The sequence below is a fragment of the Rhinoraja longicauda genome, chromosome 28, assembly GCF_053455715.1.
Source record: "Rhinoraja longicauda isolate Sanriku21f chromosome 28, sRhiLon1.1, whole genome shotgun sequence".
Lineage (NCBI taxonomy): Eukaryota > Metazoa > Chordata > Chondrichthyes > Rajiformes > Arhynchobatidae > Rhinoraja > Rhinoraja longicauda.
In genome coordinates this window covers 22,422,472-22,444,691 of record NC_135980.1, presented here as the reverse complement: position 1 = coordinate 22,444,691, position 22,220 = coordinate 22,422,472, and the positions used below count along the sequence as shown (strand labels likewise).

The 22,220-nt window shown below is 43.0% G+C and overlaps 1 protein-coding gene across 7 annotated transcripts in view; it reads left to right on the top strand.

Annotated features, from left to right (window-relative positions):
- Positions 1-1,080: 1,080 nt before the first annotated feature.
- Positions 1,081-22,220, top strand: part of dot1l (DOT1-like histone H3K79 methyltransferase) — a 72,231-nt gene continuing 51,091 nt past the window's right edge. For all 7 annotated transcript variants that reach the window (XM_078424101.1, XM_078424098.1, XM_078424097.1 and 4 more), the window contains exons 1-2: positions 1,081-1,476; positions 21,736-21,779. In XM_078424101.1, the coding sequence (XP_078280227.1) occupies positions 1,396-1,476; positions 21,736-21,779 (125 nt within the window). In that variant the 5' untranslated portion in view covers positions 1,081-1,395. The remainder of the gene's footprint in view (positions 1,477-21,735; positions 21,780-22,220) is intronic.

The window sequence follows — 22,220 nt, the reverse complement described above, 5'->3', positions numbered from 1 at the left end:
CAGGATGCCACCATTCTTGCACTACATACAGCTCTGGATCTCCTTGGCAATAGAACACCTACGTCTGGACGCTAGTCATTGACTACAGCTCAGCCTTCAACACCATAATTCCAAATAAACTCATACCTAAATTTCTGGACTTTTTGGGCCCTTCATCTGCAACTGGCATCTGGTCTTCCTGACTAGCAAATCGCCATCAAATAGAATTGGTCATAGCAATCTCTCCATCCTGAGCTTCAATGTTCCTGTTTCTCAAGGTCGTGTTCTCAGTTCCAACATCGAGCCCCCCATTTCACCTTTTATTCCCTCCTTTCCCTAACCCTTTTGTCTCCTTTTCACCTCTAGCCCTTGTCACCCACTCCGCCCATCTACCAATCACTCCCCCTTCACCATTCAGGTTTTGTCCAGCTCCCACCTCTCTCTTCCAGCTTTCTCTCCCCCTCCCCCCCACCCCAAATTCTAAAATTGCTTTACAAAGACAATTGTGTCAATGGGTCTGAAGAAGGTTCTCAACCCGAAACATGGTATGGCCATTGCCTCCACTGATGTTGCCTGGCCCACTGAGTTCTTTCAGCACTTTTGTGTTTTGCCCAATTATCTCTATACTGGTTCAATCAGTTTCTCTGCCGCAGTGGCTGAACCCTCCTTTGCAATCATATGCATGGTTTATATGTAAATTTAAGACAGTGCAAATTTCAATGATTTCACGTAATTTAACCTGTGCACACTCTACGTCCAAAAGCGACCTTCAGCCCTCCCCTGGTCTGGTCTATCCGCATCACGTGCCCGAGCTAAATAATCTCTTGGGTTGGCTCCCCCACAACTCTGTTTTGGTACAATCTCCAATGCACTCGCGTATTGAAGCCAAATCCATGTTTGCCAGAACAAACAAAACATTTTCGGGCATTGAATCGAAGCGTGGAGATTTTATAAGCGCGCGTTGATTTTAATCTTGTCGAGTAAGGCCGGGGAAAGCAGTATAATTGACGATTGAGGCGACGTAAAGAGATGGTCTCCCCCCGGGCCCGGGAGTTGGTGCTGCCCGCGGCAGAGCACTGGCCGACGCTCAGTTCATGCCGGCCCAAGATGGCCGAGGATCGGATCGGGTTGTGGCGGCGGCAGCAGCGACTCACCAAAGGAATATGATGACAAATTACGCTTGAACTTTTTTTTTTTTGACTCACTCATATATTAAAAGAAATCAACGCCCCCCCTCTCATCTTCCCTCCCTCCCTCCCTCTCTCTCTTTTTCCCCCCGCCTCTTCCTCCCCTCAGCTCTTCCATTTCGTGTCTCTGTTTTCCACCCTCGTATTTATATGTGTGTGTGGGTTTTTTTTAAAATTTGTCCCCACCGAAACCTTTTTCAAGACGTAGCATGATAGTGCTAGGAAGAAAATGGGTGAGAAGCACGAACTGCGTATTAAAAGCCCAGTGGGTGTGGAAGCTGCTGTGTATCCTTGGCCCTTGCCGGTCTATGTAAGTGTTCGCGGGCTTTGCCTTTGCTTGGGGCGGCGGGGAGGGGACGGGGTGGCGCGGGTTCGGGCCCGGGCTCGGGCCCAGCACGAATTTAATTGAGCCGAAAAGATGTGGAAGGACGGCAGCCCATATCACCCCTCTCTTCCCCTTCCCCCTCACAACCGATCCCCCTATCTCCTCGAAATTATCTCCCCCCCCCCCCCCCCAAGACAGGCGGCGTTTCTGACTGTAAATATATGCGGGCAAGTTGCGTGTGTGTTTGAGGAGGGAATGTCCTGAGGAGCCGGTGTCCCCCGGCTCTCTCTTTGTCTCAGTCAGAGCCTTTCCTCTCTCCTTCACCCCCCCCCCCCCTCCCCTCTCTCTTTTTCGGCTCAGTTAATTCGAGCTGGAGCGGCCATGCTTAAGGTTTTAAGCGGTGGTTTATTTTTAAATGATTCTTAAATTAAATGTTCACGGTGGTTTTGCCGGATTGTTTTGCTGAGGTTATTGCTAAACAGGGCGGACAGTCCCTTTTGTGTTGGAGAGAGAGGGAGGCAGGGCAGGCTGCAGTTTTGTCGGTGTACAGAGAGTGTTGTTGGAGGGGCTCGGGCAGTGTGTCCAGGGAGGGAAAAACTTTCCATTCCCTTTCCAAAAGCTGCCTGGTCGGCTGAACGAGCGGTATTTCCCCCCCCCCCATAGAAGCTGCCCGACCGGCTGAATGGGTAGCATTTCTCTCCACAGATGCTGCCTAACCCTCTGAATGGGCAGGATTTCCCTCCATAGAAGTTGCTCGACCGGCTGAATGGGTAGCATTTCTCGCCACAGATGCTGCCTAACCCGCTGAGTTCCTCCACCTTTTAATGTCCCCCCCCCCCCCATTGATTTGCGAATAGCTTCAGTCACTGACATTTATTACAATCTTAAAGGTAAATGTGATCCTGAGCTGACGTTTTGTTTTGTGCTGACCTGTTTTAGATCGGACTCCCAACTCTATATATTATACTTATGATTGGTGGAGTAGGGGGGGGGGGGGTCTACTCCATCAGTATGAAGGGTCCCGACCCGAGCACACGTTGCCTGTCCATTCCCTCCACAGATGCTGCCTGACCCGCGGAGTTACTCCAACAATTTGTGTTTTGCTTATTGAGTAGCGAATGGCTTTAGTCACAGGCATTTGTTGACAGCCTAAGATAAATGTGACCCCATGCTGACTTATTTTGTGCTGACCTGTTTCAGAGCGGCAGGCCCGGCTCAACATATTAACACGGTTGGGTTCTCAGTGAGCCGTTTATGGAAGTGTAATCTCTACTTTCAGTTTATAACAGTTTACCACGTGCTTTTTTTTCTCCCCTGTCGGCAGCTTTGACTATTCTGCACGGTTTTGTGTTAAACTCTGATCACGATTCCATGCTAGTATGGAAACTGTCTCTGTTTGCTGTCTGTTTTGACTTCGGAATGACTGGAATTCATGAGCGATTGTTTTTTTTCGGGCGTGTGTCTACTCCCAGTGAAGTTTAGATAGAGCGACCACATTCTTATCTTTAAAAAAAACAACTCTTGTGTTAAAGTTGCCATGTTTTTTTCTGCACGGCAATCAAACGATACCAGCCTGGGTGTCGATGTTGCTTGCGCCAATGGTTTGATGACCAGGCGTTGTTATGGTTTGATCGTACACTGCTCTGCTGACGTTCCTGCAGGCAGTGGTGGGAGGGGAGATTCGCTGATCGGCATTACACAGCTGTTGGCTCAAAACCTTTCCATGTTCGTCAGGTTAAGGGAAAAGTCGAGGGGTTTTCCCTGCCTAGATTGAATATTGTCTTGCGTTAATGTCTTATTGCCAATAAAGCCACATAATGTTAGAACGTAATCACACCGTCATATTTTTTTAGAAATGTAGTGCTCTTACGAACTGATTCAGTTATGAATCACTTTCGTTATTATGTTGAGACAACTGTTTGTATTTTCGTTTTTCCCCCACAATTTACTAAATGTATGTGCCTGTGTAACGCCGTTGCCATTGTAAGAGTAACACAACCTTTGTGAACAATGGAGTCATACAGTAAGTTATTACAGGATATTGGAATGAATTGAGGTCATCTGACTTATGTTTAATGGGTTTGGAGCAAATAGGGCTTTGGCGAGACTGAGACTGCATCTGTAGTAACGTGTGCATATTTAGTCTCAACCAGAAGGATATACTTGCAATAGATGGAGTGTAAGAAAGGTTCACAAGATTCATTGTTAATGGGGGCAGGTTGCTGCATGGGGAAGATTAAGCAGTCTTTCCACGTGGTGGCATAGCTGGTAGATCTACTCTGAGTCATAGTTCCAGTACTGTCTGTGTGGAGTTTCCCTGTTCTCTTTGTGACCATGGATATACACCCCCACCCATACTCTTACTTCCTTCCACATCCCAAAGATGCGAGTTGGCAGGTTAATTGGCTGTTGTAAATTGCCTGTCAGAGAGTGGTAGAATTTTTTTGGGGGGGGGGGGCAATTGATGGGAATGTGGGGGTATTATTCTGTGAGCTGTCATAGATTTAGTCTCGTGTCATAAGAACGATTGGAAAAACCTATGTAGAATTTGAGATATTACCTCACTGATCCATTGACTTTTTAATAGGATTGACGCAGGGATAATATTTCCCCAGTTGAACTTTCTGGATCTGCAAGATCCCAGCGTCAAGATGAGGAGTTGGCAATTCAGGACATAGTTATGAGACGTTTCTTCATTGAGAGGATAGCAAAACTGGAATTTTCCACTCGAACTGTTGAGGCTTAGTTTCCAAATAGATTCACGCAGAGATAGATTTTTCAATGGAACATTTGGATAACAAGGAGAACTTCTTACGACTCCTATTTATTAACTCTAGGTCTGCCTTCAACACCATAATCCTATCCAAAAACATCACCAAAATCTGGGACCCAGGAGTCAGCCACTGGATCGTCAGCTTCCTGTCCCATTGACCACAATCAGTGAGGATAGGTGACAAAACATCCTCGGATGATAATTTTCACCCCAGTGTCCTACAAGAATAGATTCTCAACCCCTTACTGTACACTCACGACTGTGCAGCCAAATTCTGCTTAACTCCATTTCTATGTTTGCCAATTCAACCATCGTAGTGGGTCAGAACTCAACAAGACGGAGTACAGGAAGGAGGTAGAGAGCTTAGTAATATGGTGTCAAGACAACACCTACAACCAAGTCTCAGCAAGATGAAGGAGCTAATTATTGACAAAACTCGAGAGCTTTGAAATTCCCTAACATTTAAGGTGTAAATATCATGGACTAACCATATTGAAACTAAGGCTAAGAAAGTATACTGATACTTCTACTTCTTCAGAAGATTCAGGAAGTTCAGAATGTCTTGAACGACTCTTACCAACAACCTTTACAGATGTACCATAGAAAGCATCCTAACAGGATGTAGTACATATCGGTTTTGTAACAGTTCTCCCCAAGACTGCCAAGTCTACAAGAATTGTAGAAGTGGCATAACTATCACACGGATCAACTTCCACCACCACCCACTCACTGCCACCTCCTGTCCACATTTCATATACATTGTGTTGCCTCTGAAAAGCAGCTAACATAATCACAGGCCATTCACATCCTGGTTATTCCCTCTTCTCTCTTTCATTGGGCAGAAAATATGAAAGCAAGTACCACCAGATTAAGGAACAGCTTTTTTTACTGTTGTTATCAGTCTATGCAACAGTCCTTTCATTGAGTAAGGGTGTAGTTCCGATTTCCCAACCAATTTCATTGTGGCCTTGCACTCTGTTTTAATCTGCAATTTCTCTAAGTGCAATGTTATAACACTGTACACTATATTCTGTACTCTGATATTTTTTCCCTTTTTGCACTACCTGTTGTACTTGTGAATGGCTTGATTGTACTCGTGTATAATATGGTTTGACTGGATAGCATCCAAACAAAGCTTTTCACTGTATCTTGGTACATGTGACAATAATAAACCAGCACCAATAAAAGATCAGCCATGACCTAATTGAAAGATGCAATGTATGTGAGGGGCTTATTGGTCTACCCTGCATTTATTTTTCTTCATGTCACGTTTGCAGTTATTTACACAATTTACTTTATTGTGTAGAAAGCACTTAACTACAAACTACAAGGTGTTACATTCCAGTATTCATTTTGTTTTTTTGAAAAATGTGAAAGGGAGATAAACATTTGGCAAGTTTCAGCAGGAGTTAATTAAACTTATTGTGGCTTATGGTTCAAGTAATACTTATTGAACTTTGTAAACTTAAAATGATTCCCTTGTGAAGCTTATTTTGAGGATCCAAGTAGTTAAAATTAGAACTGTGATGTTACACAAAAACAAAATGTACCTTTCATGTTTTGGTTCTTGCCTCCCACAAAGTTTTGAGCTAAAGCTTCAAGGCAGTCTTGTATTAGAGTAATGGGCTAAGTTAATATTGTGTTCAATTTCTTGGAATATTCTAATATGTATCCAATATGTGCATCCCACTTACAAGTCCTTGAAGCTTCTCTTGTGGGATAGAGTGATGTTTTATGATAAATATAGCTACCAGCACACACCAGATAGAAAATGTGACCTATGATGATACCAGTGAAATTTAACTTTGTTTGGAGGTTATATTGCTAAGCGATGGTAATAATTTCTACCTAGAGCTCTCTCCATTTGGAAAAACTTTAAACAATTCTCAATACATTATAAAGAATTATCTATAGCAACTTGCATTTATATAAATGAACAAAAATAAACTATTGCCTCAACATAAAAGTAATGTGTTTATAGTGCAAAAAACAGTGCTTGGGGGGGGGGGGTCAAGCAGCATCTGTGGAAGGAAATCAGTCCCAAGGTTCCCAACCTAAGACATCATCTGTCCACTTCCCTTCACAGATGCTGCCTGACCCGTGGAGTTTGTCAGCACCTTTTCTTTGCTCAATATTGCAGTATCTGCTGTCTATGTAAACTATATGTTGTCTATCTAACTTCCCAAACTGCTAGTATGATCATGAAGAGAATTGAGTGCATGTGATAGAAGGTTTTGTTTAAAAATACAATACAGGTTTTATGAAATTGGTTGACTGAGCAGGGTTGCTGAGTGGGAGTGAGATGTATAGTTGGAATTGTAGAGCTCAGTGCTGGATATGCTTGACAGGCCTCTGTGCATGTTTATTTTTCTCCTGAAGACATTGAGTGTTGATTTTTGGGAGTGAGGTATTTCCACAAGGAGGCTACCTCAATGTATGACCTCAAGGTCGGCGCAGTAGTAGAGTTGCTGCCTTACAGCACCAGAGACCCGAGTTCGATCGTGACTAGCGGTGCTGTTTGTACGTTCTCCCCATGACCTCGTAGGTTTTCCCTGGGCGCTCTGGGTTTTTTCCTACACTCAAGACATACAGGTTTGTAGGTTAATTTGGCTTTGGTAATTGTAAATTGTCCCTAGTGTGTAGGATAGTGCTAGTGTATGGTGATCGGCGTAGGCCGAAGAACCTGTTTCCGTGCTGTATCTCAAGTCAAGTTTATTTGTCACATACACATACATAAGATGTGCAGTGAAATGAAAGGTCACCCACAGTCCAGCAATAGAGGAATAAAAATAAGCAATAACACACAATCACAACCAACACAAAAAAAAAAAAAGAAACATCCATCACAGTGAGTCTCCTCCAGTCACCTCCTCACTTTGATGGAAGGCCAGAATGTCTTTTCTCTTCCCCTGCCTTCTTCTCCCGCGGTCAGGCTGTTGAAGTTGCCACGTTCCAGGCTGTGCCGGATGGTGAAAGGTCTGTAGCGGACTGACCCAGCCCCGCGATCCGGGGCGGGCGAAGATGCTGCCGCTGCCGCTGCACGTCGGGGCGGGCGTGGCTCCCGACATTGAAGCCCCCGCCGGGCGGAGAAAAATCCCACGGCCTATTTCAGGCAGCGCCGGACGGTGAAAGGTCCGCAGCGGGTCGACCCAAGCTCCCGATGTCGGCCCCCACCCAGGGGCCTGCGAGCTTCTGACGTCCATGCGGCCTGCGCCGGAGCCTCCGAAGGCGAGTCGCAGCCGCTCCCGCAGCGCCTCCACAGCCTCCGAAGGTAGCCAGCTCCGCAGATGGTAAGCCCGGTCCGCGGACTCTGCGAACCAGAGCCCAGGTGGTCCCAGGTGGAGGCCGCCAGCTCCAGGTGGAGGCCGATGGTAGGCCGCAGCGGGAACGGAGACACGACCCAGAAAAAAGGTCACGTCTCCATTCGGAAGAGACAATTTTACAGTCCCCCCCCCCTGCACACATAGTACACAACCACAAAAAAACTACATCACATCTAAACACTACAATTAAGACAAAAAACAACATAAAACACAAAGACAGACAGACTGCATGTGAGCCGCAGCTGCTAGGACTAAACTAAACTAAAAGTAGTAAATTTTGATAGACACATCCTCTTTAGTTGAAACATGTGGACTGACATACATCTGTAATTTGTGTAGTTTCCAGAGTACAATTAGGCAGCAGTGAAACACTTATTAATTCCTTATCATTCATTTAAGTCTGGAGCTGATGGCCATCCATGTACAGTTGGTTTGCCTTTGGGGCATATAAACTCGTACTTTTACTCAGTTGATCATAAGGCATTGCAGTCCTTGAAAGCATGTGATCCCCACTTTATAATCAATTAAATTATCAGTTAAATTATGCAAAGTGGTTTGGATGTTGCCTCACTGTCTGCAAACATATAAGTTAATCAGCAGGCAGGACGGCATCTGTGAAGGGGAATGGACAATCTATGTTACGAGATTGGACCCTTCTTCGTTCTGAAGGATTCTAACCTGAAACATCGCCTGATCATTCCCTTTGACAGATGTGTGGCATGCGGAGTTCCTTTAGCACATAGTTTTTCCTCTTATTCCAGTACGTGCATTTTCTTGTCTTCAGTTTAATTCATATTGTACTGCTTATTTTTAATTAGATTTTATTTATAATGGTTTATTTTGATTATCCCTTTTGTAATCGCAATTGGTCATAATGTGCACTCCATTCTTCGTCGTTAAGATATGTAATAAATGATTTCCTTTGCACATTGTTTTAACTGTTGACTTGCATTGCTTTCCTTAGCATTTTAATTTACGCTTAAAGGGGAAGCATAGTGGCACCATTAGTAGAGCTGCTGCCTCTCAGTGCAAGACCCGGTTTCGATCCTGACCTCTGGTATTGTCTGTGTGGGTTTTCACTTTCTCCATGTAGCCGCTTGGACTTTCTCCAGTTTACTCCCAAATCCCACAGAAATGTGGGTCTGTAGGTTAATTGGCCACTGTGAATTGTCCTGAGTGAGTGAATATGGAAGTTGGATAACCTAGAACAATTGTGAATGGGTGATTGTTGTTGAAACATAGAAACATGGAAAATAGGTGCAGGAGTAGGCCATCCAGCCCTTCGAGCCAGCACCGCCATTAAATATGATCATGGCTGATCATCCAGTATCAGAACCCTGTTCATCTGGCTTTTTCCCCATATCCCTTGATTCCCTTAGCCCTAAGAGCTAAATGTTCTCTTGAAAACATCCAGTGATTTGGCCTCCACTGCCTTCTGTGACAGAGAATTCCACAGATTCACAACACTCTGGTTGTGTAGACTTGGTGGGCAGATACAGCATGTTTGCATGCTGTATCTCTAAACGAAAAAAATATCAACTGAATGTTGCACTTCAACTAGGTTATGTGTACTTCGTCATTGATAACCTGTAGTTATGTGTACTTCGTCGTTGATAACCTGTACTTATGTGTACTTCGTTGTTCATCACCTCTTGATTACTGATATGGCTCATTGCACATTTCTTCTCTTTCCCTCTCATTATGATCAGTTTAGGAGATGTGTAAAATGAGAATTTTAACTTTGTATGCTCACAGAATGTCAAATATAATAATATACGTATTCTACTTATTCAAGAATGTGGAAATTATGCCGCATTTATGCAGTAAAACAAAGTTTTCTCTACATTTTGTGAGATTTCCATTGCTATGGGACTGCTTAAATTTTTTACAAGAATTCTCCAGAGGCTTAATAATCTGGTCTTGTAGTATTTAATCATGAAGCTGCCGTAGTTTAAACTTTTTTGTTGCCATAAATACTATAGATTCCTCAATTTTTGGCAAAAATCTGTATTGTGTTGAGTAAACCTTGTACTGTCATGTTATTAAAGATAGACACCCAGTGCCGGTGTAACTCAGTGGACCAGGCAGCATCCCTGGAGCAAAAGGATGGGTGATGATTTGGGTCAGGACTATCTGAAGAATGGTCCCAATCTGAAATGTCACCTATCCTTTTTCTCCAGATGCTGCCTGACCCGCTGAGTTACGCCAGCACTTTGTGTCTGTCTTTGGTCTGTACTAGCATCTACAGTTCCTTTCTACACAGTCATATTATTAGATGGGAATGCAGAAATGCTTTTATAAATTGTTGGAAATTAACAATACTTTTCTTAATTTAAACAATCCACATCTTTTTGAGTTTTAGAACTTCTGGAGAAATGGTGTAGTTGCTAACTATTACTGTCATTGATGTAGCAGAGAATTATAGATTTGTACACTCAGTGTAAGGAGGAGTTGTCTGTTACCCAAATGTCATTATTAGACTGAGCTGCATTCATAGAACAAGCAGGATGTGCTGGAGTACCTTATACCTGAGGTTAATGAATGTTAACATGTGAAGAAGATTAGATAAAATAGGTTTAAGGGGTGGAGCCGAAAAGGATAGAAATGACATCATTCAAAGGCTTCTGAAGGTTAATGAGAGAACATGTAAAAGTATTCTATGGAAAGACTCCCAGAACATGAAGAGTGGCTGATAGTGAGAAAGTGAATGAAGAATAGGTAGACCACTGTTAAAAACAAAATGCAAGGATGGAAACAAGACTCTAAATTCAATAATGGACAAGTGAAGTCTTGAAGGGCTGAATGGCCTACTCCTGCACCTATTGTCTATTGTCTATTGTCTATTGAAGTCTCCCTAGTTCTGCCAACTTGTCTCCCATAGCCTGATAAATTGTGTGTTACAAAATAAATCTGCCCATTCTCCCGTATGCCATATTTTGTTCTGGGAAAGGAAACAAAAGACATGACAAATTTGAGCACTGGAAATGTGGAAAATCACTTTCCAACCTATAAAGATGATTAGAGCTCATCTAGTGTCTTGGTCTGCCTTTGAATTTCCTGAGATGCATGCATAAGTGTTTCAAGAGTTGTTTTGAGACGATCAGAAGGATCTTCAACTCAAACTGATGTGATTCAGTAAGTTGGCTTTCACGGCACAAGTCAACAGTCTTCAAGAAGTCTGAAGTCCATTATTCTCCGGGGGCAGTTGGAAGAAACTCCTGACTTCTAACCTAATTCTGAATTGCATAATTTAAAGTAGAGCCTTGTCCTTGATTAACTTATATAATTGGAACAGACTGTAAACTGAAGCACAGTTAATCTTGAAACAGTTTTGATCAGGCCAAAGTCCATGCTTGTCTAAAGTGTAGGATCCAACTTGGTCATCTATATTTTATTGCTGAGGTGCTTTTACTAGGAATTGGTTTATTGCCCTCTTCTGCTCTTTTTTTGATGTCTATTGCAAAATGAAAACAGTATTTTGAGGTATTAAAAGGTGGGGAAAAAGATCTAAACATCACAGTACAAACATCTCTAAACTTACATAAGTAATATGAACGTACAGTTGTGCAGTTGGTTGAGCTGCTGCCTCCAGTGCCAGAGAACCGGGTTTGATCCTGATCTCAGGTGGTGTCTGTGTAGTTTACACATTCTCCCCATGACTGCATGGATTTCCTCTGGGTCGTCCAATTTCCACCCACATCCCAAAGACGTGCAGGTTTGTAGGTTAATTGGCCTCTGTAAATTGTTCCTAGTGTGTATAACAGTATAACAGTATAACAGTATAACAGTATAACAGAGCTTTATTTGTCGTTCGGTACCGAAGTACCGAACGAAACTACATAGCAGTCATAGAAAAAAACAAAGAACACAAGACACATAACCCCAACACAAACGTCCACCACAGTGACTCCAAACACCCCCTCACTGTGATGGAGGCAACAAAACTTCCACTCTCTTCCCCACGCCCACGGACAGACAGCTCGTCCCCGACCGACCCGCACAGTCCCCGCACCGGGCGCTGAAACGTCTCGCGGCCGAACCGGGCGATGAAAGGCCCGCGACCAAGCCTTGCGCAGCTAAGTCCCGTGGTCGAGCCGCACCGGGTGATGTCAAGTCCGCAGTCGAGCCGCACCAGCGATGAAAAGCCCCGCAGCCGAGCTGCACCGGGCGATGAAAAGCCCCGCGGCCGAGCTGCACCGGGCACTGTTAAGTCCAGCGGCCAAGCCGCACCGGGATGTAAAGTCCAGCGGCCAAGCCGCACCGGGGATGTAAAGTCCAGCGGCCAAGCCGCACCGGGATGTAAAGTCCAGCGGCCAAGCCGCATCGGGATGTAAAGTCCAGCGGCCAAGCCGCACCGGGATGTAAAGTCCAGCGGCCAAGCCGCAGCGGGTGATGTAAAGTCCAGCGGCCGAGACGCAGCGGGCGATGTTAGGCCCCGCAGCCGAGCCGCACCCCGCGCCGTGAGGAAGAGAAAAGTTTCCCCCCCCCCTCCCCACACCCACCCACCCCCACCCCCTCCCACACATACACAACCAAAAAAAAAATATAAAAACCATCCCAACACCGACACACAACAAAAAAAGGGGGAAAAAAAAGACGGACAGACTGCTAGTCAGCCGCTGCCGTTAGGCGCCGCCACGTGACTGTAGAGATTAGATGAGAAAGTGGGATAACATAGACTAGTGTGAACGGATGATCGATGGTCGGCATATGGGCTGAAGGCCCTGTTTACATGTTGTATCTCTAAACTAATACTGTAATGCTGCAACAAGGTATAGAGCTCAGGTATTGAACAAATTCCAGATATACGTTAAGAAATTGTATGCTATACCTCGGCCAGCTCTATCTATTTTTGTTATTGCTTGTGTATGTTCAGAGATATTTGTACTACAATGTTTTAGATCTCTGCTTTTTCGTGCTTATTTATTGAGGGTTGTTTGTGTATTCACCCACCCCCTTTACTTCGGGTTTTGTCTAAGTCAAACATGAGTTCATTGTTCTAGCAACATGCATTTCCCCTTTGCCCTGACACACTCAAATCTTGCTGAGGGCTTTATCCCCCACCCTATCCAGCTTATGTATGAAGATCCACGCACCTGACATAGGTCCCCATGGGATACCAGTGTTCATGTGTTTTCCATATGATTCGTGTCTCTCCAGATTCTGTGAGGACCATCCCACGGTGCAGTGAGCTTTTGGAAAATATGTTTGCAGTGCTTGCAAAACACATTGCCTGAGGACCCGGGTGGGGAGCATCTGGCCCAGCTGCTCTGTTTATTTAAAGTCCTGAAAGCAATATATTCATCTAATTTAATAGTACTTTTATTAAATAATAAGACTGTTACGTGGGTATTCTCGATTTTGGAATCTTGCTTCAAAAGAGAGAAAAATGATATATTTTCATGGCCCCTCCCATGGCCTCCAATCTCTGAGACTACCAACAGTGAACCTTCAGAAAGCGTCTGGTCTTAGTTTAATTTATTGTCATGTGTGCCGAGGTACAGTGAAAGGCTTTTTGTTGCATGCTATCCAGTCAGTGAAAAGACTATACATAATTACAATCGAGCCGTCTACAATGCACAGAAACAGGATAAAGAGAATAATGTTTAGTGCAAGGTAAAGTCCAATTAAAGATAGTCAGAGGGTCTCCAACGAGGGAGATGGTAGCTTGGGACTGCTCTCTAGTTAGTGATTCTATGGTTCAGTTGTCTGGTAACAGCTGGGACGAAACTGTCCCTGATTCTGGAGGTAAGTGTTTTCACACTTCTGTACCTCTTGTCTGATGGGAGAGGGGAGAAGTGGAAGTGTGAGACTCATTCTTGATTATGCTGATGGCTATGCCGAGGCAGGATGAAATGTAGATGGATTCAATGGAAGGGAGCTGGGTTTGTGTGATGGTGTAGGTCACGTCCACAATTCTCTGCGATTTCTTGTGGTCCTGCGATGCATCCCAATAAAGTGCTTTCTACGGTGTATCTGTAGAAGTTGGTGAGAGATGTTGTGAACATGTCGAACTTCCTAAGCCTTTTAAGGAAGTAGAGGCATTTATTTGCTTTCTTCTGCCATTGCTTCGATGTTGCTCGCCCAGAATAAGTTGCTGGTGATATTTCCCCCGTAGGAACCTGAAACTTTCAACCATCTCTATTTCAGCACCACCAGTGTGCACCACTTCGCTTCCTGAAGTCGATAACTACGTCCTTGTCTTGCTGACATTGGGATAAAAGTTGTTGTCTTGACATCAGCTTAAAAGGTTCACAGTCTGATTCCTGTATTCCATCTCATCATTATTTGATCTCTGACCCACTACGGTGGTGTTGCCTGTGAATTTTGGATGGGGGAGGGGGTCGGGGGAAACTTTTTTCCAATCTCTTACCTTGCCGGAGATGCGATTGTTTTCCGGATCGTATCTCCGGTCGCTCTGCGGCCTAACATCATGGAGCTGGCGGCCTTGCTCGAGACTGACTTTGAGCCCTACTGTGGGCCGTGGACTTGCCATCAGAGCCTGTGATCCCTTGCCTGGGATCGACGCTGCGGATTTCACCATCGAGGAGCTCGCAGTCTTGGGCAGAGACTGATGTCGGGAAGCTCCAAAGTCGCAAGAGGTTCGACTAGCCCTGACCGGGGGTCCGATCGCCTGGCGCGGGGGAGCTGAGATGCCCCCGATGCGGGAGCTTGAGCACCCTGACGTGGAGGGCCCGACTGCCAGCTACGGGAGCCAAGATCGTCCCGTCAACGGAAGGCTCGAGGCCCCTGAACGCGGGAGAACAAAGAAGGGAAGAGATTGAACTTTTTTTTGCCTTCCATCACAGTGAGGAATGTGGAGGAGTCATTGTGGTGGATGTTTATGTTAAAATGTATTCTGTGTGTCTTGTTGCTTTTTATTGGCAAATCAAATTCCTCGTATGTTGCAAAACATACTTGGCTAATAAAGCATGATAATGATTATTAATTATGATTTGTAAATTGAGTTGATGGTGTACCTGGCCACGTTCTCAAAAGCTGTACGGACCAAGATGGATGAAGTTATGTGGACATCTTCAACCTCTCACTACTACAGTACGAGGTACTTACTTCCCACTTACTTTAATGGGACTTCTGTGATTCTGGAGCCCAAGAAGAGCAAGTAGATTTACCTCAATGATTACAGGCCAGTGGCACTCGCTTCCATGTGAAGAAGTGCTTCAAGGTTGATTATGTTGCAAGTCAACTCTCTCTTCACCGATGACCTGGACCCACTTTTCAATTTGCCTACGGACACAACAGATTGATAGTGGATGTGATGTTGCTCTCTATTCTGTGCTGGATCACTTGGACAACAGGAATATGTACGTTGGAGTGCTGTTCTTTGACTACAGCACTGTGTTCAACACCTATCATCCTTTCCAAACACATCAACAAACTCTGGGAACTGGTTCTTGTGTCCTTCCTGATCAATACCACTAAAGCAATGAACCTTTTGCATGGGTTTCTGAGACATGGACTACCTACACCAGACTTCAGTGGAAAAACTGCTGATTGCGAGGTATCTACAAAATCCTTTTACTCCATAGAAAAGATAAGTAAATCAATATTGGGTCGACATTCCCACCACTGAGTATTTAATTACACTTATTTGGCTCTGTTGGCCAGGTTACAACTTTTAAGTGCTCAATCCGCACTTTATTCCAAACTTTACTATTGAACGAGATTATCAAGTGGACTGAGCTTCCTCTGACAAGGATGCTCTCAAAACCTGGGGAAAATGAGACACCTCCACGGACTCCTAGGATTCCCTGACCCAAGACTACGCAAAGTAGAGAGGTTGCATTTGGCATGCTGTTCAGATCTTGGGAGTCCATCGGTTGGGAGCACACAGAAGAGCAAATCATATCATCATATCATATATATACAGCTGGAAACAGGCCTTTTTGGCCCACCAAGTCCGTGCCGCCCAGCGATCCCCGTACATTAACACTATCCTACACCCACTAGGGACACTTTTTACATTTACCCAGCCAATTAACCTACATACAGGATAACAGCATCTCTTCCATCATATCTGCTTTCCCCGTTTGTGGAATGGTTTGTGGTTCCCACATTGCAACGAGTAGCAAGTGCAAGTCATCCTTAATCCTCAGGCACCATTGAATTTGTACTCTACTGCTGCCTTGTCCTTGATAATCTTTCCATTTTTATTAATCTGAACATGGTCCATTATTACTCCTGAGCACTCAGTTTGCAGAAGTATTGTTGCCGGAAATATTTGACATTTTAATTACACGCAGAATTGTAAGGATTACAGAATTGGTGGCGAGTCAAAATCCAAAATAATCCCTGAGAAATTTTAACTTTTTACTTGGGCCATTTTGACCATTAATCTGGGCTACAATCTACCAATGGTATTTCATAGGGTAATCCATCAAGTACTTTGAATTTTTTTGTTTAAGTGCCCTTTGTGCAGTATTCTCAAAGAAATTTATTCACCAGGTAAAATTTATAAATGTACGAGGGCTGTTAGCCTCGAGTGGCTTTAGAATGCATAATCAGGTACCAACTATAATATGCTACATCAGCTGCTAAATTTTACTTTTCAGAAATGAAGCATTTTAAGGATTATTGATAGGACACTTCTTTTGGAGAGTAGTAATAAAAGCTTGGATGAGGAGAAAAATGTGATCAATGCCATATCTGAAATAGCCAAAGCTCCAATAAATTGCATGTTGACTCTGCAGTCTGGTATGTAAGTACATTGTTTATTGATTTATTCATTCTCCCATTCCCATCGCCTTTGGCTTCCAGACCACTGATACTCTCTGCTTTGTGGTATTGTGGTATTTGATGGATATTTCGGAAGTTGTTATACCATGCCAGTTGCAAGTCCTGTACGAGCTATGTTTTAAGTAATATTCTTTTTAGAAAAATTATATTCAATTTTTATTGCTAATATATATTTACTGCTGTCCCCCAAACTAAATTGTTGTAGTGTAAGTTTGTCCTGTCCTTTTGACACCCGTCTGTTTTTTCCTTAAAATTGGAGGGATATATTTCTAAGGTCTGAAATGAGTTGAATTATATTGCATATGCATATTCTTAATGTTTTTGAGGTCTCTGTTAGTTATGGGGTTTGTGACATTACTGATTCTTAAGAGCTGCCAGATATATGAATATCCAGCAATTTGGTCCTCCACAGCTTTGCTGTGAACTCCATGAACTTGAAATTTTCACCAATGAAAAGAATCTTGCATCTTTTCTGCCAAATTCCTTATATCCATGTTAAAGTTGAAATAAAAATATCTCTTTCCCAATGGGAAATGGTTTGGCGAAGTGCATGTAGCCTGTAATTTTTTAGATGTGGAATTTAGTTTTTTCCAAAGTATTGGATGTGACTTCAGAATGGAGACAGAACTTTTCTTGCTTATTCTACTTTGGTTATCTTTGATCCATCAAATGCCCACACGTGTAGATTGCATCTTATTTTCCATGACCTAGAATATAAAATTTGAGGAATATATTTCTCAGCAGAATTAAATAAGTTGCACATACTAAATATTGCATATACTTAAAATGATGTTGAGATCTGTTAATTATGGGAAATTGGATTGTGGCACTTATGACTTTTTCCATTCTCTGGAGCTACAAAATATATGAACATACAGAAATTGTCAAGCTCGCTTGATCAACTTCATTGTATTGCTGATGAAATCTTTCATTAAAACGATGATTGATAGTAGACCTAGTGATAATCACCCAATTGGATGTCTCTTGTGTTTTGTGGTCAGGACATAATGTAGGCAATTTTTCACATTGCTCGTGTTGATCAGCATTGCTCGTGTTGATCAGCATTGCCAGTGTATTGAGACAGCTCGTTCTGGAACACAAATCTTCACTGCTGTAATCACCATGTCTAATCCCAGGGTTTTTACAGTCTCCTGGGCTCTCAGCTGTTTCTTTATATCGCACGGACTGAATTATACTGCAGAAGACTGACTTCTATAATGGTGGTGATCTCGGGAGGCGTTTGATGGATCATCCACTTGGGACTTCTGGCTGAACATGTTTGTAAATTCTTTACCCTTGTGTTCAGCACTCATGCTGGATTGTTCCATGGTGGAGTACAGGGATGTTCTTGGTGTTTCCTTGTATTAACAATTTCATGTTTCACCTCCCGAATGAAACTGAGCTACAATGCGTTCATCTGATGCATTATTTTTGGGATTGGTTAGTCCTGGGTATTTGCAGGGCTTTTTGCTCTTATGTAGTGGCTTCACCAGGTTGGCACTCCATTTTTTAATCCATTTATGGTGCTGATCTCTTCTGTAGTCTTGTAGGATTGATCCCTTGGCTAGATTGTAATGTTAACGCGAGGAATAGGCTGGTTTCTTATTACATTAATGGTGGAGTACATTTCTGTTGTTAATGGTCCATGCTGAGTGACTCATGGAGTCACTTTTGAACTGTTGTATATTTTGAGCACAACCAGATGCTAGAGTTGTCATGCCGGGATGTTAAGGCTACACTCTGATACAGCTAGGCGACTTGCTGCCTCACCATTTGATGCTAAGGAATTTTAAGTCTTTTCCCTCGTGTGTGTACATCATGGTACTGTCACACTGGCAGCCGACCCTGCTGTTGGGGTGTGATCTATGAAGAGATTGAACGGGGGCATTTTGCGTTTCACGATTGATGAACCTGTGTTGATTGACCGTATGTAAGTAATAACGTGATCAGAATTTGATTTGAAGTTAATTTAGTATTTGTAGGAAGTGGGCCAAGAGCCTTTTTTCGCGATGAGAAATAGACCTTAAACCAGGTGGATCAATTAATGGTAAACATATGAACACTATTGGGGATATCGGTGAAGATCAAAGGATACATGATGAAACACTATACAAATCCAGAATTTAGCCACAAAAGTGCAAAGGCTCCATTTGCCCACTTAAGGATCTAAGGGGAGACTGAGGCATGTCAAAGTAAAATGAATTGGAGAAACAACAGGTGCAGAGAGTGCAGTGAGGTACAAAATGCTGTTATTAAAATGTGCAAAGGTTAAAACCGTACAAGGTTTTTCTCCCTAAATAGACAACGCAGGTTATTAAAGCCAAGTAGGCAATCTTGTTAAGCCAGTAGGTACTTTATTAAATTAAAACTTTGCTGATTGAAAAGCAAATAACTGCAGATGTTGGAAATCTACAATCAAATGCTGAAAATGCTCAACAATTGTGTAGAGAGAAGGCAGTAGTTAAAGTTTAAGATCATCCCCTCCTCAACTCTCTGTTTTAGTCTTCCATGCCCTGAACAAGTGTTACATCTCCTTTCTAACTCTTTTCTGCCCATCATTTCAGGGAAACCAGCTGTGATTCACTTGTATATCAATTTCATGTGCAACATTCAGTGCTCACTTTGAGGTCGTATTTATATTGGAAAAATCAGATGCAGTTTAGAACTCTTCAGTTCACAGGGACAACCTTAAGCTTCTGTGGCTTGTCACTTTAATTCTCTATGCCATTCATCCTCTGATCTCTTTCTTAAACTCGCACTGCTCCAATGAAGCATAACACAAGCATAAGCACGCATCATCCTCCGAGAAGGCCATTTGCAGCTATCGGGTAGGACTCGACAATAAATTCAGCAATCGGATAACCAGCCTTTCCAGTGTGTGTCAGAAGCGACCAGTTCTGCCGCCAGGTCTTTGACCTGTAATATTGATTCATTTTGCTTACTTCCTTCAGAAATGCCATCTGACTTCCTGAATATTCTTCTATTTAGTATTTCCAATTAACACTCAGTTACAGTATTTTGCTTTGCTCTGTTTCTCTGCATCTCATTGGACAAATCAGTTAGTGTTAACAAGCCTTCGCTGCCCTCTGTCAGACAAGCCATCCTAATCAATATCATCTGGATTGCCTTGGTGTTCACTCTATTGACATTTCCTTTGTTCTCTCCAACCCTCTCCCTGCTTTACAACTTAAAACATGCCTGTTTTCTCACCTTTTCTTTTGAGCTCCTTCTTCTTGCATTTGAGGCAGCAGAAATTATGTAACACCCTCCAGGCGCTGTAGCCAGTGCAATGTGCTGTTGTCAAGGGCCGTGAGGTCTACCCCTCCACCAGGGGGACGGAGGACAGTGTAGTCGAAAATGACGTGCTGCGCTGTTTGCTGGTCTGCTCCACACGCAGGCTGCTGATGGACGCAACCCCCAACAATGCATGTTGGCGTTGAACCAGCCGACGCCTGTGCGGAGCCGGTTCAGGGCGACCCACTCTTTGCGGGCCATGTCCGAGCGGGGTGGGGCTGTGGTGATCGGTGCGACAGTGAATTGAGGTCGCAATGTCTGTTCCCAGCTGGTTCTCCATGCTCCTAGTATGTTGAAACCGGAGCCACAGAGGGTCGCTGCATGACGGGAGAAAGGGTAACGAGACGACAGGCGTTGAGGTCCCAGTTGCTGTGAATCCTGGGCGAGGTGGTGCAAAGGATGTTTGGTGTCCGATGGGGCCTTGCACACCAGCCTATGAGTGAAGAACTCTGCGAAGCTTGATGAAAGATCATAAAACAACATTCACCATTTGTTGACCAATGTTAACAAGGTCAGGCAATGTTAACTGTTTCTTTTATTGATTGAACCACATGTTAATTATTCATAAATTTGTTTTATTGGATCTATTGCCTTTTACGTATATCCAACATTTCCTTTTTATCCAAACTTTGTTCTTTCTGCAGAGAAAGTTAAGAACCTGTGGTTTGAGGAATCTTAGATTAATTCAATAGGAACTGGTGATGAAATTATAATAGATCCAAATTACATCAAAGGGAATGTAAAACTGAATGAGAGATGACAGATACAGTGGCAGATGGAATTAAGGGTCCAGATTTTGCTGTGTATAAATTTGTCACTTGCTGCCGAAGACTAGTTTTAGTCTTACTCACTGAATTCATTTTCAAACGGTTGAACTTAAGTTTGAATTCAAGTTTGGCTCCTAAAGGATGGGACCTTGAGAATCTGTGCAAGCCTGATCCACATAATGGCTGAGGAAATCTTTGTCAGATGCCTTATTCTTACTGTTCATCCTTGGAGCCCTAAAATCTCTGTTCAGATGAGTAGGCTTGGAGATCCTATGCACGTTGTGCTTTGCTGACTACGTGGATAAATCAGTGGGATAGTTTTACAACAGATTCCTCTGGTATATTTGTCTTTTGATATGTTTAAGCTGAAATCCTGAACTTAGTAGAGTTTAGTAGAACTTTCAAGTAGAACTATGGCATTTTCAAGTAGAACTATGGTATTTATCAGCAAGTTTTGGACCACTGTAAAATGTGAGGTCATCCACTTTGGACCTAAGATTTATACTTAAGCTATTGGCAAACTGATCTTCATCTCTAACAGATTGACTATTGGATTTTGTATTTTGTTTAGCATAGTGCATATTGGAGGACATTTGAGACTTGGAGACAAAGATAGCAATCTCCAGAATGGCGCCATGGTTCAAAGGTTTTCGGACATGATGGAAAAAATCTATTGAAATGTGGCAGACATTTGAGTTGCATTTCCTTTTAGCTTAAATTGTTGAAGGTGATTTAACCAATGTATTTGTACTGACTTAAATATTTAGTAGAGTGGCTGTGCAAAATCTGTTCTATGGATGACTTCTGATTAATAGAGTATAATTGCAACTAGGGCTGGACCATTCAAGAATTAAAACCAGGAAGCTCCTTTCTTTTATAATGCAACTCCTCAAAAAAGGCTCCTGTCCTGTGCTTCTCCCCACCCCAATCTATTCACTCACAACCACCACCCTCAGTAAACAATGTGAAATGAAATTTTCAAGGATTGAGATTAACATATTGTATTTGGCAGATCTATCGATATGGAGTGCAGTAGGTGCAAATCAGTGTGATCTAACTGGATGGCGTATGCTTGCCGCTAACTAACCTACTGTTCATGTATTTCAGTTTAGCGTTTGTATTCAGATTGTGCATATTTAAGGCACTCCTGTATTTTTGAGCTGCACCCAGTTAAGATTTAAAACATTGTTAAGGGACTTCTGCACATCCATATTTTAAGTCTATACCTTATTTGTCAAAGGAGTATTTGCATTTAATTACTTGTGCAGCAAGTTGTTTCACTCCTTAATGATCTTGCATTTTTCATATTGTTGTATTTTTGTCTCTGTAGGACAAACATCATGATGCTGCTCATGAAATTATCGAAACCATCCGGTAAGAATGGAAGTGGTCTTATCAAATTTTTTTGTATTCTCTTTTCTGGTTATCTCTTGTAATTTAGATGTTGTATATATGTTAATTAGGATTTGTTCTAAAATCTAATAAAGCTGAAAGAATCAGGTTAAATACGATAAATGGTGCAAACGCATTTAAAATAATACTCTCAGCCACCCCAGGCATAGACCGCATGATGCATATCTTTGTTCAATATCCTGGTTGATGGAATTAATTAATTAATGATTGGGATTTAATGTGGGGGAAAAACCTGCATGATCGTACGATGCGTGGGGGGTAACCAGAGCACGCGGGGGATACATAGGAAGAACATGCAAACTCCACACAGACAACACCCATCAGAATTGAACCCAGGCCTCTGACGCTGTGAGGTAGCAGCTGTGCCATTCTGACGCCCACTTAAACGCCGAGTTATAAGCT